This window comes from Megalobrama amblycephala, linkage group LG4 (genome assembly GCF_018812025.1).
Source record: "Megalobrama amblycephala isolate DHTTF-2021 linkage group LG4, ASM1881202v1, whole genome shotgun sequence".
NCBI lineage: Eukaryota > Metazoa > Chordata > Actinopteri > Cypriniformes > Xenocyprididae > Megalobrama > Megalobrama amblycephala.
This window is the reverse complement of record NC_063047.1, coordinates 41,860,371-41,876,909: the sequence shown is the minus strand read 5'-3', so window position 1 is coordinate 41,876,909 and position 16,539 is coordinate 41,860,371. Positions and strand designations below refer to the sequence as shown.

General features: G+C 38.0%; 1 protein-coding gene across 5 annotated transcripts in view; it reads right to left on the bottom strand.

The window, feature by feature from the left end:
- pappab (pregnancy-associated plasma protein A, pappalysin 1b) overlaps window positions 1-16,539 on the bottom strand; it is a 137,892-nt gene that overhangs the window by 24,534 nt on the left and 96,819 nt on the right. For all 5 annotated transcript variants that reach the window (XM_048189431.1, XM_048189432.1, XM_048189430.1 and 2 more), the window contains 3 exons: window positions 15,400-15,568; window positions 1,943-2,126; window positions 1,481-1,688 (listed from right to left, as the gene is read on the bottom strand). In XM_048189431.1, coding sequence (XP_048045388.1) covers window positions 1,481-1,688; window positions 1,943-2,126; window positions 15,400-15,568 — 561 coding nt within the window. The remainder of the gene's footprint in view (window positions 1-1,480; window positions 1,689-1,942; window positions 2,127-15,399; window positions 15,569-16,539) is intronic.

Genomic DNA, 16,539 nt, shown 5'->3' with positions numbered 1-16,539 from the left:
AATAATAAAAAAAATTATAGTACAACTGTAAAATTTCAATACTAATATTTACGTTTTAATTTCTTCATTTACAAATGTTAAAGAGTATATGAAATATGTCCATAAAAACTTGAAACATGCTCACTCAGGTTCGGATATGAACTGTAAACCACTCTGCGAGTGTTGTTAAACTCATCGCGGTGTTCAGCACAGAAAACACCCTCATGCTCGTTTTATGTGTGTATATGTGAAATGCTTTTAAGAGACAGTTTCCTTATGTGTTGGTAGGTAGCCAAATACACACGAAGGAACGGAAAAAAAAAACAATCTTTATATGTCTCTGAAAGACAGCGCTTAATTGAACAGACGACAGAGATGAATGAACAGACCTGAAAAGGCCTTTCGTGACATTTGAATTCTCCGGTGTAATGCAATCTCATGCGGAATACAGCACAGAGATTGGAGTGAACAAGTTCCTTCTCATTAATAATGCGGACCGAGCCGCTTAATAATGAACCGAGTCACTCTGAGCTCCTCACCATTATTATAAATCACAACCATCTAAGCTTTAAAACATGCAGAGCATATTTATGTAAATAAATCGTGGCCTTTGCGTTTCGATAATCGCACAAAGCAATATTATTCTAATTCTACTCTGATATTATTTCTATTTAATGTTGGTATATCACACAGCCCTCAACTAAACTGCATGTGTCATTCACTGAAATGCAAATTTAGTTGCAGCCAAGTGACTTTGCGTGACCCACAGTTTCAAAACCCCTGGTATATTGCACTCTTCTCTGAATGAAATATTCGGTACTTATTACTTTTGAACGGACAGAAATTCTCATCATAAAGTCACATTTCCGCTCATTTAAATGGCATGTAAAAACCAAACTAACTGTGGTTGGTTTCTTTACATGTTGATAACACAATCTCTTCCTGTCAAATTCAATATTCTGAATTTGACATTTAAAGTGGACCAGATTTATGACTATAGTCTAATGTCTGGCTACATCTGGCTATGTGAGTAATTGACCAACAGGGTAAATGACTACAAATTTATCCAAGCTTTCAAACAATTGATACAGCCCGGAGTATTCAATTGTCACAACATGATTAACTAAATCTGCAATGCAATGAAGTTGGTAACACTTTACAATAAGGTTCTATTTGTTAACATTAGTTAACTACATTAGTTAACATGAACTAACAATAAAAAAAAATTTCTAAAGCATTTAACAATCTTAGTTAATGTTAATTTTAACATTTACTAATACTAAAGTTGTATCTGTTAATATTATTTAAAGGACCTGAGCTAACATGAACTAACAATGAATAGTTAACTAATGTTAACAACGATTAATAAATACAGTAACAAATGTATTGCTAGATGTTAATGTGAGTTTATGCATTAACTTGTGTAATCAAATGGGACCTTATTGAAGTTATTTAATCTAAGTCATAATTATTCATCCAAGTTAGTTTAGTGGTCTCTCACCTTTTGGGCTTGTCTATGTGGGGCACATGGTAGCCTGGCTTGCACTTGTACTTGCAGAAAGACCCAACTTTGAGGCCTGTGGCATTGCAACGTTTAGTCTGCAGGACAGCGTTGGGTACAGGTGGAGGGACCGGACAACGTAGCTCACACAGAGCTTCAGGGAACGACCACATGCCATCCTCCATACACGTCAGCACGTTATTACTGCCTGTTGAGACAAAAGGACAAAGGTACAGGACAAGTTGACTTGTACAGATATGACTTGTACAAGTTGACTTGTACTACAATATGATGTCATATCCAACACTGTTATTTTTCAGTGTATTTTTTGTGTGTGTTTTTTTATTTTTTATTTTTTGGGGGTGGGGGGTGCTGGGGGTCAAAACCACATTTGGCATTTTACACTGCTAACTTCTCAATCCCTAGGGCCTTTTGATTTAGGAACTGTCAAGGTCTACCCACCCACAAGCTGAGCCGGCTCCCGGCACTGAAAAGTGCACTTCTTGCCGTAGGTGGTACCCTCCGAGAACTCAAAGACAGCCGGGTGCACATGGTACTTGTCAGGCCGCCCGCAGTCCACAGGTTCACAGGTCACCTGCTTGTTCCATTTCCCATCCGCACAGGTGAGGGTCACCATGGATTCAGACTGTTGAGAGGAAAAAGTTTAGACATGGGAAAAGAACATTTAGTTTTCTCTCGTTTAATTCACTGTAACCACAACAATCCGTCAGACCAGACCATATCAAATAATACACATCTGCTTCAGTAACACTTTACAAACTATATAGAGACAAAAAGTACAGCTAAATTAAATATATTTATGAATCTCTTGGTAAAAGGAAGCAGTGGGAAGCTAACAGTCTGAGTTGGTGATAATAAATAGCCCGGGTACAGCATATAAAGCTGTCAGAACTGAAGGCAGAGTGAGTCAGAGGTCATTTCTGCTGTTTTACTAAGTCATGTCAGACCTGTCTGATGTCTGCAAAGACATTTGCACTAGCAGAGCCACATACCACACACATCCCAGACCCCCAAAAAAGAACAAAACAATTAAACTTATGGAGCCGTGTTCTGTTTCAAAAACTTCAGTCGAATCACTGCCATGACATACAGTGACTTTATTAATTGTTTCATTAGTGATTTCAAACTGATTTTCTGTCGGAAAATACTGAACGTGTCCAAGTGCGCCAAGCCCAGTTCTGTGAAAATGAGACTGACGAAATAGATCCTAGTTTTCACATGAAAGTAAAGTTACAAATCGTCACGAATTCATGATTGTTCATACACTTACGGTAAATTACAATAACCTTTGTCCCAAATGCTAACATTTATAACATACCGACTGGTGTTTCTAAGGTAATGTTAGTATAAGTAGTAGTATTTCCCGCTCCTGTTCCTACATCCATCCACTAGCAATTTTACTTGATTTATTACAAACAGGATAAATTAATTTATTCTACCATGGGAAATAAACCAGGCCATTCTGCACATATACGAGTACGACTTTCCTCTAATCAAAATAGACACCGCATATTTCAAAAGGTGCATGAGAACATGCTAAAAAATTAGCAAGTGTGAGTCCTTGCTCTCTTTTTCTCTGTATAGTGGCAATGCCACAGTCTCTCCTCTTACTCCATCTAAATGCAGTCCAACAATGAAGACTAGTGTGAACAATGAACGAATCAAGCTTTACTGTGTACAAAGCAGGAATAACAGTCGTGAATTTGTCACCAGGAGCAAAACACTGTATTCTATTAGCTCCTCGATGAATCTTCAAACGTGTGAACCACGCAGAAAGGTTTATGGTTTTATGTCTGGTTTAGGTTTAGGTTTAGGTTTATGTCTGCCTCGCTGCCTCTGTTCGCTGCCTCGCTGCTGGTGGTTTGCGTCTCCGTATAGCTTTGTTTTCTCTTTTATTGAATCTCTTACTTTTATTCATTGTTGCTTATATTATTATTATTGCCTACCACATTAATCTGACGTCGCTAGCTTGTAATCTTTGAATCTAAATCGTTGTTACAACGCGTTTGCATCTCGCTAGCTTGTTAACTTGTCATCAGTCTCGCGCGCTCCTCTTTCAACGCGTTCATCAAACAGCTGTGGTAACTCGGATCGGATCAGTCTACAAACACGGTTTGTAGTCATGTCATGTCATGTCATGTCATCCTTTCACAAAATTGTTTCCTGTTCCATCTGTCACATGTTCAGTATAGCTCTCTCTGTCAGCGACGAGGGATTTACATGTCATAAATGTAGGGAAATAGTCAGGCTGACAGAGAGAATCTCAGAATTAGAGACACGCATCCAAACTTTAATCGAGGATAGTAAGAATGCAGGGGCTTCAGATACTGTTTTGGATGCGACTAGCTTAGTGAACTCTGTACATTGTTCGGTTCCGGCTGTAGAGCCCGCACAGCAGGGCACTTGGGTAACGGTGAGGCGGCCTAGCCGCGGAAAACACCACTCTCCCGTTCCAATGAGAACATCAAACAGGTTCTCCCCACTCAGTGACGCACCCACCGAGAATCCTGTTGAAAGTGCCCTAGTTATTGGCGATTCTATTACACGGAACGTGAAAATAGAGACACCAGCCACCATAGTCACATGTTTGCCGGGAGCCAGTGCACCTGACATCAAAGCAAATTTAAAAGTGCTGTCTAATGCTAATCATAAATATTCTAAAATTATTATTCACGTCGGCACAAATGATGTTTGACTTCGCCAGTCGGAGATCACTAAAATTAACATTAAAGAGGTGTGTGAACTTGCAAATACAATGTCAGGAGAAGTAATTTGCTCTGGTCCCCTTCCTGTTCGTCGGAGTGATGAGATAGTTAGCAGATTATCATCACTCAATGGCTGGCTGTCTAAGTGGTGTCCGCAGAATAATATAGGTTTCATAGACAATTGGAAAAGTTTTTGGGGCAGACCTGACCTGTTGAAAAGAGATGGTATTCATCCATCCCGGGATGGTGCTGCTCTTCTCTCTAGTAATATGGCACATAGTCTTAGAGCTGAAACATGACAAACTGGGGCCCAAGACAGGAAGCAGACAGACTGGCTAAACCGACCGTCTGCTAGCTGCCTCACGTTACAGAAGTCAGATAAATCCCAACACATAGAAACTCTTACACCTAGATATTATCACATAGAGACTGTGTCTGTACCCCGAATTAGTAAAAACAAAAAACTTCCAAACCCATTCAATGGTAAAAATTTAATTGATATTCAACAAATAAAAAATAGAGATAATAATGATAAACAAATGATAAAGCTTGGATTGTTAAATATTAGATCACTTTCTTCAAAAGCACTTATTGTAAACGATATTATCACAGACAATAATCTAGATGTGCTGTTTTTGACAGAAACCTGGCTAAAACCGGACGATTACATTACTTTAAATGAGTCTAGTCCTAAAGGTTATGATTATCGACACAATCCTCGTCAGAAAGGTAAAGGGGGAGGTGTTGCTGTAATTTATAGTAATATTTACAGTATCGGCCAAAAGTCTTTCAAATATAATTCCTTCGAAGTGATGGTGATTTATGTAACATTATGTAAGTTGACATTTGTGCTGGCTACTGTATACAGGCCACCAGGACACCATACAGACTTTATCAAAGAATTTGCCGATTTTCTATCAGAATTAGTACTAGCTGCAGATAAAGTCCATGTTGTTGGTGATTTTAATATCCATGTAGATAATAAAAAAGACTCATTGGGATTGGCATTTACAGACATTCTAAACTCTATTGGTGTTAGACAACACGTGTCAGGACCCACTCATTGTCGTAATCATACTTTAGATCTAATATTGTCACATGGAATCGATATTGATGCCGTTGAATTTCCGCAGCAGAGTGACGACATCTCAGATCATTATCTAGTCTCGTGTATACTACATTTAGTCAAAGAGGCTAAACTGCCTCCCTGCCATAAATATGGTAGAACCATCACTTCTACCACTAAAGATCACTTTATAAATAATCTTCCTAATCAGTTTCATCACCTTAGCATACCAGACAGCTTAGAAGACCTCGATGTTGCAACAGAAACTATTGCCTCTGTCTTTTCCAGCACATTAGACTCAGTTGCTCCTTTGCGTTTAAAAAAGATTAAGGAAATTAATTCAACGCCATGGTACAATGAGCACACTCGGGCCCTAAAAACAGCAGCTAGAAAAATGGAGCGCAGCTGGAAGAAAACAAAACTAGAAGTATTTCGCATTTCGTGGAGAGAGAAAATTATTGAGTACAGAAAGGCCTTAAAAACTGCTAGATCTGCCTATTTTGCAAAACTTTTAGAAGAAAATAAACACAACCTTAAGTATTTATTTGATACAGTGGCTAAATTAACAAGAAATAAAGCTTCAACTTCTGATGTTTCCAAAGAGCATAGCAGTAATGACTTTATGAACTTCTTTACTTGCAAGATTGATAATATTAGAGAGAAAATTATAACCATGCAACCATCTACTACAGTATTGTGTCAGACAGTGCATTGTAGTGTTCCTGAAGAAAAATTCAATTCATTTTCTGCTTTAGGAGAGGAAGAATTGTCTAAACTTGTTAAATCATCAAAATCAACAACATGTATGTTAGACCCTATACCGACTAAGCTATTGAAAGAGATGCTTCCGGAGGTCATAGATCCTCTTCTTAATATTGTTAATTCATCTGTATCACTAGGATACGTACCAAAAACTTTTAAGCTGGCTGTTATTAAACCTCTTATTAAAAAAACCACAACTTGATCCTAGAGAATTAGTCAATTACAGGCCGATTTCAAATCTCACTTTCCTATCAAAAATACTAGAAAAGGCAGTTTTATCACAACTATGTTCCTTTTTAGAAAGAAATAGTATCTGTGAGGATTTCCAGTCAGGATTTAGACCGTACCATAGTACTGAGACTGCTCTCATTAGAGTTACTAATGATTTGCTCTTATCATCAGATCGTGGTTGTATCTCTCTATTAGTGTTACTGGATCTTAGTGCTGCATTTGACACTATTGATCACAATATTCTTCTAAACAGACTCGAAAACTATGTTGGCATTAGTGGAATTGCATTGGCATGGTTCAAATCATACTTATCTGACCGTTATCAGTTTGTAGTAGTAAACGATGAGATGTCATATCAATCACAAGTTAAATATGGAGTACCGCAAGGCTCAGTACTAGGACCGTTGCTTTTCACTCTGTACATGCTACCCTTGGGAGATATCATTAGGAAGCATGCCGTTAGTTTTCATTGTTACGCTGATGATACTCAGCTCTATATTTCTTCACGTTCTGATGAAACTTACCAATTTGCTAAATTAACAGAATGTATAGCTGATATAAAAAACTGGATGACCAGAAATTTCCTACAACTAAATTCAGAAAAAACAGAGATTCTAATTTTTGGACCAAAAACTACTTCACACAGTAACCTAGAATACTGTCTAACACTTGATGGCTGCTCTGTTAAGCCTTTGTTGTCAGTTAGGAACCTGGGTGTGCTCTTTGATACCAATCTTTCATTTGAAGGCCATGTTACTAGCATCTGCAAAACCGCATTCTTCCATCTTAAAAATATATCTAAACTACGACATATGCTCTCAATGAAAAATGCAGAACAGTTAGTTCATGCGTTCATGACCTCAAGGCTAGATTACTGTAACGCTCTACTGGGTGGTTGTTCCTCCCGCTTGATAAATAAACTACAGCTCGTACAAAATGCAGCAGCTAGAGTTCTTACTAGAACTAGAAAGTATGACCATATTAGCCCAGTTCTGTCATCACTGCATTGGCTTCCTGTTAAACATCGTATAGATTTTAATATCTTGCTAATTACTTACAAAGCACTAAATGGTTTATCTCCCCAGTACCTGAGCGAGCTCTTATTGCATTATAGTCCTTCACGTTTATTGCGATCTCAGAATTCAGGCCAGCTGATAATACCTAGAATATCTAAATCAACCGCAGGCGGTAGATCCTTCTCCTATTTGGCACCCAAACTCTGGAACAATATTCCTAGCATTGTTCGGGATGCAGGCACACTCTGTCAGTTTAAATCTAGACTAAAAACACATCTCTTTAACCTGTTGCGATCCTATCAGATTTATGATAGCAACCTGATTCGTAACAAAGCACTGTTTGCCAGAGGAGAACTGGTCCCCCGACTAAGCCTGGTTTCTCCCAAGGTTTTTTTTTTCCTCCATTTTAACACCTATTTGCCACTTGTTTGCCACCTGATGTCACCTGTTGGAGTTTGGGTTCCTTGCCACTGTCGCCTTTGGCTTGCTTAGTTGGGGACACTTGACATTTGACTTGACATTTGATATTCAACAGTATTCTTGACATTTATTCAACAGTGCTTTGACACTATTCTTGAAGAGCTGCTGTGCAGCAAAAATGATGTACCAGTTATCAATGTAAAGCTGCTTTGATACAATCTGCATTGTAAAAAGCGCTATATAAATAAAGGTGACTTGACTTGACTGCACAACAGCAAATTTAAGACTTTTCTCAGCCAAAAATTATTACTGTCATCTAACATGTGGGTTTATAGGACTGTTGTACTTTTTGTTTGTGGTATTATGCATTAACGAAAAAAGTGATGTTTAACATAAACCATACTCAGTGGATTGGACACAGGCTGTAGGTGGGCATAGAATCCAGACTGTTTCAGTGAAGCACTTAAAGAAATTGGATTAAAACATGCACTTCTCCACAGAGTTCTCCTTTTGTTTATGACAAGTGATGAAAGCTGGTTGGTTAAAAAAAAAAAAAGGATGTCAGCTATGTTTATTGAAACAATTTCTGTGAAGCCAAACAGTTTTTGCTGGCAAGGCACAGATTATTGTGGCTAATGTTCTTTAACTTGCATCTACAAAACAAAACATCAAGATGTATGAACAGTTTTTGTTGCTGCTTTACTGTGACCCAGGCCATTTTTCTTCTCTCGTCTCCTTTCTCTTTATTTGAAATTGCAGATTTAAATGGGCTGGAATGTGGTGAGCTTATCTAATGTTCTGTACCCTCTCAGGAAATGTACCAGCACCTAAAACTGAGCAAAGCAGCGGGAAGCATTTGAAATGCAATCCAGACACAGTTACAAAACACTTTTTGCCCCCTTCTTTCCCTCTTCCTTTTCTTGCGCTGAAGCTCTTATTGAAAACAGCTCACCATGGAAGTGTGAGTCTTGAATATTTGAGGTGAATATATGAAAAACAAAACAAAACACCAAGGGGAAAATAAAACAAAACTAAAGTAAGCACAACAAAAAAACTAAGCAAATCAAAACAAAACAAAGAATAACAACAAAAAAAAACTACATTAAACTAAGCAAAACAAAAAGAAAATAGAGCAAAAAAACAAAAAACAAACAAAACAAAAACAAAACAAATGATAAAACCAAAGCTAAATTAAAATAAAGTGAAGCAAAATAAATTAAAGCACAAACAAAACTAAATGAAGCAGAAGAAAAAGCTAAAACTAAATGAAGCAAAAGCTAAAAGTAAAAAAGAACAAAAATAAAAAAGCAGAAGTAAAAGATAAAAGTAAAAAAGCAAAACAAACTAAACAAAATAAGGCAAAAGCCAAGCAAAAATAAAAAACTCAAAAATAAACAAATAAATAAACAAAAAAACTAAACAAAAATTAAACTGAGTACAAGACAAAAGACAAAAAGGACAAAACTAATTGAGTTGAAGCAAAAGCTAAAATCAAACAAAACAAAATAAAGAATAACAGAATAACTGTTTATAAAAAAGGTCTCCATTTCACTTCATGTGAGGGCATTAGTGTAATGAGACTTTTTCTTCTTTTTTTTTTCTTTTTTTTTTTACTTCATATCACTGGCTTAATAAAATTCCAAACAGAAAAGCAGTCACAATCTACTCAACATCTCCCCCTAGGGTCAGAGAGGCTGCCATCTTTGTCATAACAATGCCAAAGAGCGTGTTAGTGCACATACCTGCCTTCTTTATAAAACTTGTGAGAGGCTACAGAAGTACATAAAAGTGTCATCTAATTTTCCCTGCCCAGGCATCTCTGGCTCTCTCAAAGTCGTTTCAAAGCTCAATGGCAGTTTAGACACAAGGTTTATTGGCCGACACTGGCTGCATTACAGGAGCAGTAAAAGAAATGACCACAGTCACAGGGACTATGTGGGATGAAAAGGAAAACATAAACTGTTGTGGTTGAACTGAAGAAACACACACATGCAGGGGGCTGTTTAAACGCCCACCTGTACAGCACATAATCCGTGTCTCATGCACAAACGAAAACACACACAAACACATGCTCCTGTCTGAAAGTTATATCACGACGGGCCGTTCTAGTGAACATAGGGGAAGGGGACTGCTGTACATTGGGGGGTGGTAAGCAGCAGAGGGGGGTGTCTGCGTGCGGAGTTTCCTTCTTTTAAAACTTTACAGCTGCTGATTCCTCCTCCACTGAGTATTTAACTACCACTGACTACTGTGCCTAATTCAACACAGATGCCTCTGTTGGCTTTTCTTCTACACCCCAGCCCCATCCTGTGTTTCTTTCTCTGCGTGCGCACACTCACGAATGCATAGTATACACGTAAGCACACATGCTCGACACACACGTACGCACAAACACGCAGAAGTGCTTAAAAAAACAAACAAACAAAAAACAAAAACAAAAAAAAAACAAAAAAAACAGGGGCTAAAGCAAACCTCAAACTCTCTGTCTTTGCTCTGTTGAAATGTTGTTTGCCTAACAGTGATTTCAGGACATGCTCTGCTTTCAATAACACCTTGGCAAAAACAAGGGGCCGGCGGCCAGGAAGCTGCGGACACAAAGACATGACACTGTAGTGGTGGTTGTTGCTGTAGTTATCTGCTCCCAAAACTGTCCTCCGTTCTTGATGGGTTGCGAGATCATAACCCTTGATGCTTGGCTTGGCTCACAACCTTATAAACACACATCTATCTCTGTCTGTATCCACTCCTAATGCTGTTTTTTTTTTTTTTTTTTTTTTAATAGGACCATATTGGCACCCTCTCAATGATGTTACGGTAACAGGTTAATGATGAAATGGCTAATTTGTCTCTGACTAAAGACTTTAGGAACACACATTATGAGTTCCCTGGAGATGACTGATAAGCTGTAATGACTGTGCTGGGATCAGCACTTTCGCTCTGTAAAGGTACGAGGGCTCCCTTGCACTGTCGTCATCATCTCTTCAGCTCACACGCGAGCGAGACATGGAAATCCAGCTAATTTCTTTTTAACCTTAATATGGTCACATTTTCTAGGGTAAACCCTGAAACTGTCATGACACCATATTCTAAATGCCCATTTACTATAATGTGTATGTTTAGACATAATTTTATGATGATAAAACAATACAATATGTCCAGATATTTTTATTTATTTATTTGTTTGCACTGAAAATAAATCAGGATAAACAAAGCAGGATTAACTGTTGCTTGTCTATGAAATCAGCACTCCAGGAACACTGCTCAGTTAATTGCAATCGGGGACCAGAACTAACATATACTCTAATATAAATAGAGAATATATCATCTCACTAATATCTATTAATAGTTTGACTGAAAGTGACTGAATTGAGAATTGCTATAGAATTACTAAAAGATAATGTAAATATACTATACAGTGTGTTATTGTTCTAAAATACATGTAATAAATGTATTATTATTATTATTATTAGTTAATAAAAAAATCTGGACAGATTATTCAAATAATATGTTTTTTTTTTGTATTTTTAATTTTAGTACAGTATTTGTTTTTAGTGAAAGATATCTACAAATTTCAATCTAGAAATGTATATTTTTATATCTATAAATAGGCTATAAGAAACAACCAAACTATCACTGCAGAAGGACATCAGATCAGTGTTATCACTAAAACAAAAACTATTATAAAACTTTTTTGTTAATTGAAATTAAGCTGAAATAAAATATAAAAATTAAATGAAAAATGTCTCAGGTTATGACCATAACCCTGGTTCCCTGAGAAGGGAAACGAGACGAGGTGTCTGAAGTCGACGCTATTGGCCAGTGGCAGTCTATGACGTCAAGTATAAGGCGGCGCCTGCAAAATATGTCATCAACACTTTTGTCTGAAGGAGACAAGCAGGCAACCCGATGCATGGTAATGAGACACCGCGTCTCTTTCCCCTATTCAGGAAACCATGGTTACAGTCATAACCTGAGATGTTCCCTTTCAAAGTGGAACTTCAAAGTGGCATTTGGAGTTGACATTATGGTGAACAATGTGGGGAGGAACAGACAGAACTGGATTAATTACAATTCCGTTTATCCTGCTCTACCTTGAAGGATATTGTCAGAGCAGCACAACAACATTGAGCATTATTCCAAGGTGCTTTTAACCCTTAGTAATAGTTTTTAACTATTATTAATGCCACTCAACCAAGGGGGAGCCAATCCTTACTCCAATTTAGGGAAGGAATGCATAGCATTGTTTCCTCACTATTCTTAATACCCAGGCTCTATACCCCAAGGACGCCACAGGGGAGCCATGCCCTGATTAAAGATAACTGGGGGACAATAGCTCATACCCTGCTTACGGTAAAGGCAATCTACCTAAAGAGCGATATCCCTTCTTAAATCTCTAATTAATGGAGAAGGAGATAAACAAAACAGAGGGAGCCATGTGAGTTACCCTTCCTAGTTCCATTCTTCCTGCTCTACCCTAAGGGGTAAGAAAGGGAGCTTGCTAACTAGCCTACAGGCTACAACCTTACCGCTGCTGCCCTACAAGGGGGATCCTAAGAGAAACAAGAGTAAGGCATTAAATAGTATGCCTACAACTATCACCTAGGCCCACAAAACCCTGAGGGAACCACAGGAGAGCTTATATTCTTCTTTAAGAACCCAACATGACTGGGAAGAATAGCTCATTACTGACATCAGTAAAGACAATCTATCTAGGTCCAACACCAGCTCACCGTACGTAGGGCTGGCAAGAGAACCGGACTCAGTCAAAACATCACCACGCGGTTCTCCAACAACATCCAGTTCCTCAGAACTGAATGACACCAGCAACCTGCTTTCTGCATGATCAGAAAAACCAGCTGAGCAAGCTTCTAAATCAAGCAGATCACTTGAACTTGCCTGAGGTTATCGGGTAATATTCAATACCCGAACTCCTCAGCCAGCTCAACTTGCGACTCCCACAATAGAGTATAGCTGCCGAACTGCAGCAGGGACAGACCTGCGAGACGCAGGCAATTCTCTCTCAGTGGGCACATCCAGCTCCCTCAAGAGCCATTTTGCTGTCCAAGCGTTCAAAACAAATGGCTCCTGAAGACAAAAAGCTGATGATGTATTTTGCAGGCACCCTCTTACACTCGTGGGTGCTCCGACTTACACTCATGGTGTCAGACTGCTGTTGGCCAATAGATTGGTATATTTGGTACACATGTTCAGGCACCGGTCACGCTGAGGGCAGTCCACATAGCATTGACTCCAGATGCTGCATCGAAGTTCCACTTCAAAAGGGAACTTAAAAAAAATGTAATTTAAAATTAGAAATGTTGTTTTGGCAACTAACTGAAATAAAATAATTTGAAATACTAAAATTACTAAAACTGAAATAAAAATAAATTAAAGCTAAATATAAATAAATTAATTAGAAAACTTTAAGGGTTGGATTATGGGTGCATTTTAAACCGATAAGTGATGGAGACATGAGTGCAATGTTATTTCAGAACAAATTTTTTTCTTTAAATTTTACAGACTAGTGCTGTAAACGTACCACTACTACAGTTCCTGTAACAGCCGTGGCTATCTTTATGAAAACCCTCCCCTCTTACCTTACATAACCGGACTAGACATCTCCCCAATGGCCCCTGAAACCCCCAGTCCTGAACCCCAATGTGCACTGCTGTTAAATAAGCCGAGCCCTCCCAAAAGCAGAGAAAAACTGCCTGCTGCCTTTCCTTCCAAATGCGTAATAATTCACAGGCCAAGCTTCTCAGTCGACTGCGGCTGCTGGCAGAAACCCACCCAACATACAGTAGAGCCCAAGTGCTTACAAAGAACACACAGCACTTTCTCGTCTTTTCTTTTTTTTTACACTAACATTTTCCCCTTTCTTTCTTCCCCTTGTTCTCCTTCTGTCAATATAACAAGAGAACAAGCGTTGGAAAACAGAACAGAGTTGTTTTTGAAAGGCCAGAGCTGCAAATGGCCCAAAACGTTCTTTGTGAATGGGTGGGGTGAAGGACGGCTGGAAGCTTGTGGAGTTAGTACAGTGCGAAACACTTGGCCAGGTAGAGTGGGGTAAAGGATTGCCATTACCACCACTGGCCTTTTGTGTGGAGGACTGAGGTCAACGGGTTGCAGTAATCATTGCTTGTTGCTTAGCAAGGGTGTACTGGGCCGGCAGATCTGCAGTGCCACTGATCCGTGGCTGTGCCTTAAACAAAGTCCCCAGGGACTGTGGTGGCGGTTGAGCATGGTGCTCCACTGTTTGATGTCAAATAGACTCGAACAAATTGCATCCTGACCGACTACACTCTGACACTTTCTTCACACATTCAAACAGCGGTGAACCAGAAAATTCAAGCGCAATTAACAGATGTGCAAGGCACACACACGCAAGACACAAGCAGACCAAGTATGAACAGGTATGCAGACACAAGACAGAGCCTTATGAGACTTGTGAATTGACACCAATGATTTGCTAAATATTTTTATGACATCAGAAGACAAAAATAGTTAACTAGCAAACTGTTCCACTGCATCTAGTCTGGCAAATTATACCTTTTTGTGATTCATCTCAATCCTGTACTCACCCTAAATAAACGGCTGAATTCAGTGGATGAATTCAAACTGGTTAAACTGACTGTCCATCACACAATGAATCACACTTTCGGACTGAAAACTAGGAAAATAATCAATAAATGTGCTGAGAATTCTGTGTTTATCAAGGATTTGTTGACTGGTACTACGTTACACTATAGCATTCAAAGGTTTAGGGTCAATAGGATTTTATTGTTTTATTTTTTAGAAATTTTCAAAAACAAGACAAAGAATCTTATTCATTAAACCATTGTTTAAGCCATTAAACAATCTTATCAACCCTAAACTCCTATAAACTATTTATAATTATATATATAAAAAAACAAACAAAAATGTAAATATCACAATTATTTGTAAATGTAATAGTACAAAGAACCATACAGAAGAATTAAGTTTGTTAGGAAATTTTCAAAAGCAAGACAAACCCACCGATATGCAAGTACAAAATGATGCAGCCATATGCTGAAGGAAAAAAGTGTGTTTGTGTTAGCCAGACAGTGATTTCTGGTAGGAAACTTCATTTCCATCACTCAGATGTCTGTTGAGGTTTCTGTTGAGTCAAACTGATTTTCTAACCTATTACAATACCACCACCACCACCACCACCAACAACAACAACAACAAAACTTCCAGTCAGAGGGGAGGGCGAGAGTGAGAGTAATGTTTATGAAAAATCTACAGCTTCTCTTTTATTTGAGCCACATGGACTATTCCAGCAGTTCCAGGCAGAGAAAAAGACATAAAAACAACATCAAGCCAATAACACAGAACCCACCGGCCTGAGCGCCAGCTATTGTGACCATTCACTTACCGTCTCATAGTTTGGTTAGCAAACCCTACGTGAGCCATAAATCTTTAATGCTACTTTCTCTGTATGTGGTCAGGGCATGAGTCAATGATTATTGTTTAATGTAATATAAACCACTGTGTGTGTGCGAGTGTGGCTGTGTATGTTTATGTTGTGTGCTTCTCTATGAAACCTGGTCAAAATACTTGGCAGAAAACGTAAGACATTTTATTGCAGGAAAAACACAAGCACACACTTACACACCCACAGTGTAACATCCACAAATATACAAAAAGGAATGAACAAAACTGTATTAGGCCTACCTGTGTTTTGATGATTTCATCATCACGGTGTATTTTCAGCGTATATCCTCGGTTGCAGGTGATGGTGCAACGAGCTCCATTGAAGTATCCTGGACTATTACACTTCATTTCTGCATTACTGATCATCGGCTTCTGACATTCAATGGCATCACACGAGTAATGAACGCAACTGAGGGATTACAGAAATTACCATGTATTATGATGATATAAAATTAAATGACCTTTATCAATTCTATTGGGTAAAATTTTCTTTTACACCTATTATATATTTTACTTTAACCCTCTATTGCTTTGGTGCGGTCACATTTACCATTGTTCTGCAAATTTTTGTGAGGGAAATCCTGCCATTTCAAAAGGAATCTACACGATTGTTCAAGATGGTTATGTTTGACCAACCGAAAGCTGCTTGGTTTGAAAATGACTTCTGTGTAAGCTGTGCTTTATACATCGCTATAATGTTAACAGCAGAAAATGGACCTTTTTGGCACACAAGATTTCACCAATATGGCATCTTTATGAAAGCACAACTGTGCAACAATGGAAATGAATTCATCAAATTAATCAAAGACAGCTTTACTAATTACTACATGATAGAAAATTGGACCCTAGCTTAAACTTTTGTTAAATCTAAATAAAAAAAACAAACAGACTATAACTACGACATTTACTCTATATTACTGCATCCGTATCACTTCCACTGTTGCACAAATTTGTTATTTAAAGAGAAAACACTGAGAAAACATTTCGCAATCTCTTATACCAAACAAATAATTTATTTCAATATTAATGCGTTTAAATACATTTTTGTTCACTAGCAAATGTGAATCATATTTTAATGGGTGGAAAACAAAAAGCTTTGCTGATGACTGTCAGGATGTAGCATGACCAAGAAATAGCTTTTTTTCTTTTCTTTTTTTTTTTGTTCAAAGTCATGCCTTTATTATTAATCATTTATTGCCATCTTTTATGCATCATGTGCTTGCAAATTGAAGAAAAATAATTTATTACCTAACATTGTGCAATAGAGGATTAAAAAAAAAAGTGTCATCAGCATATCTTCACTATTGCAATAGACTTATTATAATATCTGATCTTAGACCACATCTAAGCGCTAGCTACCCTTACGGAACAAAAATATAT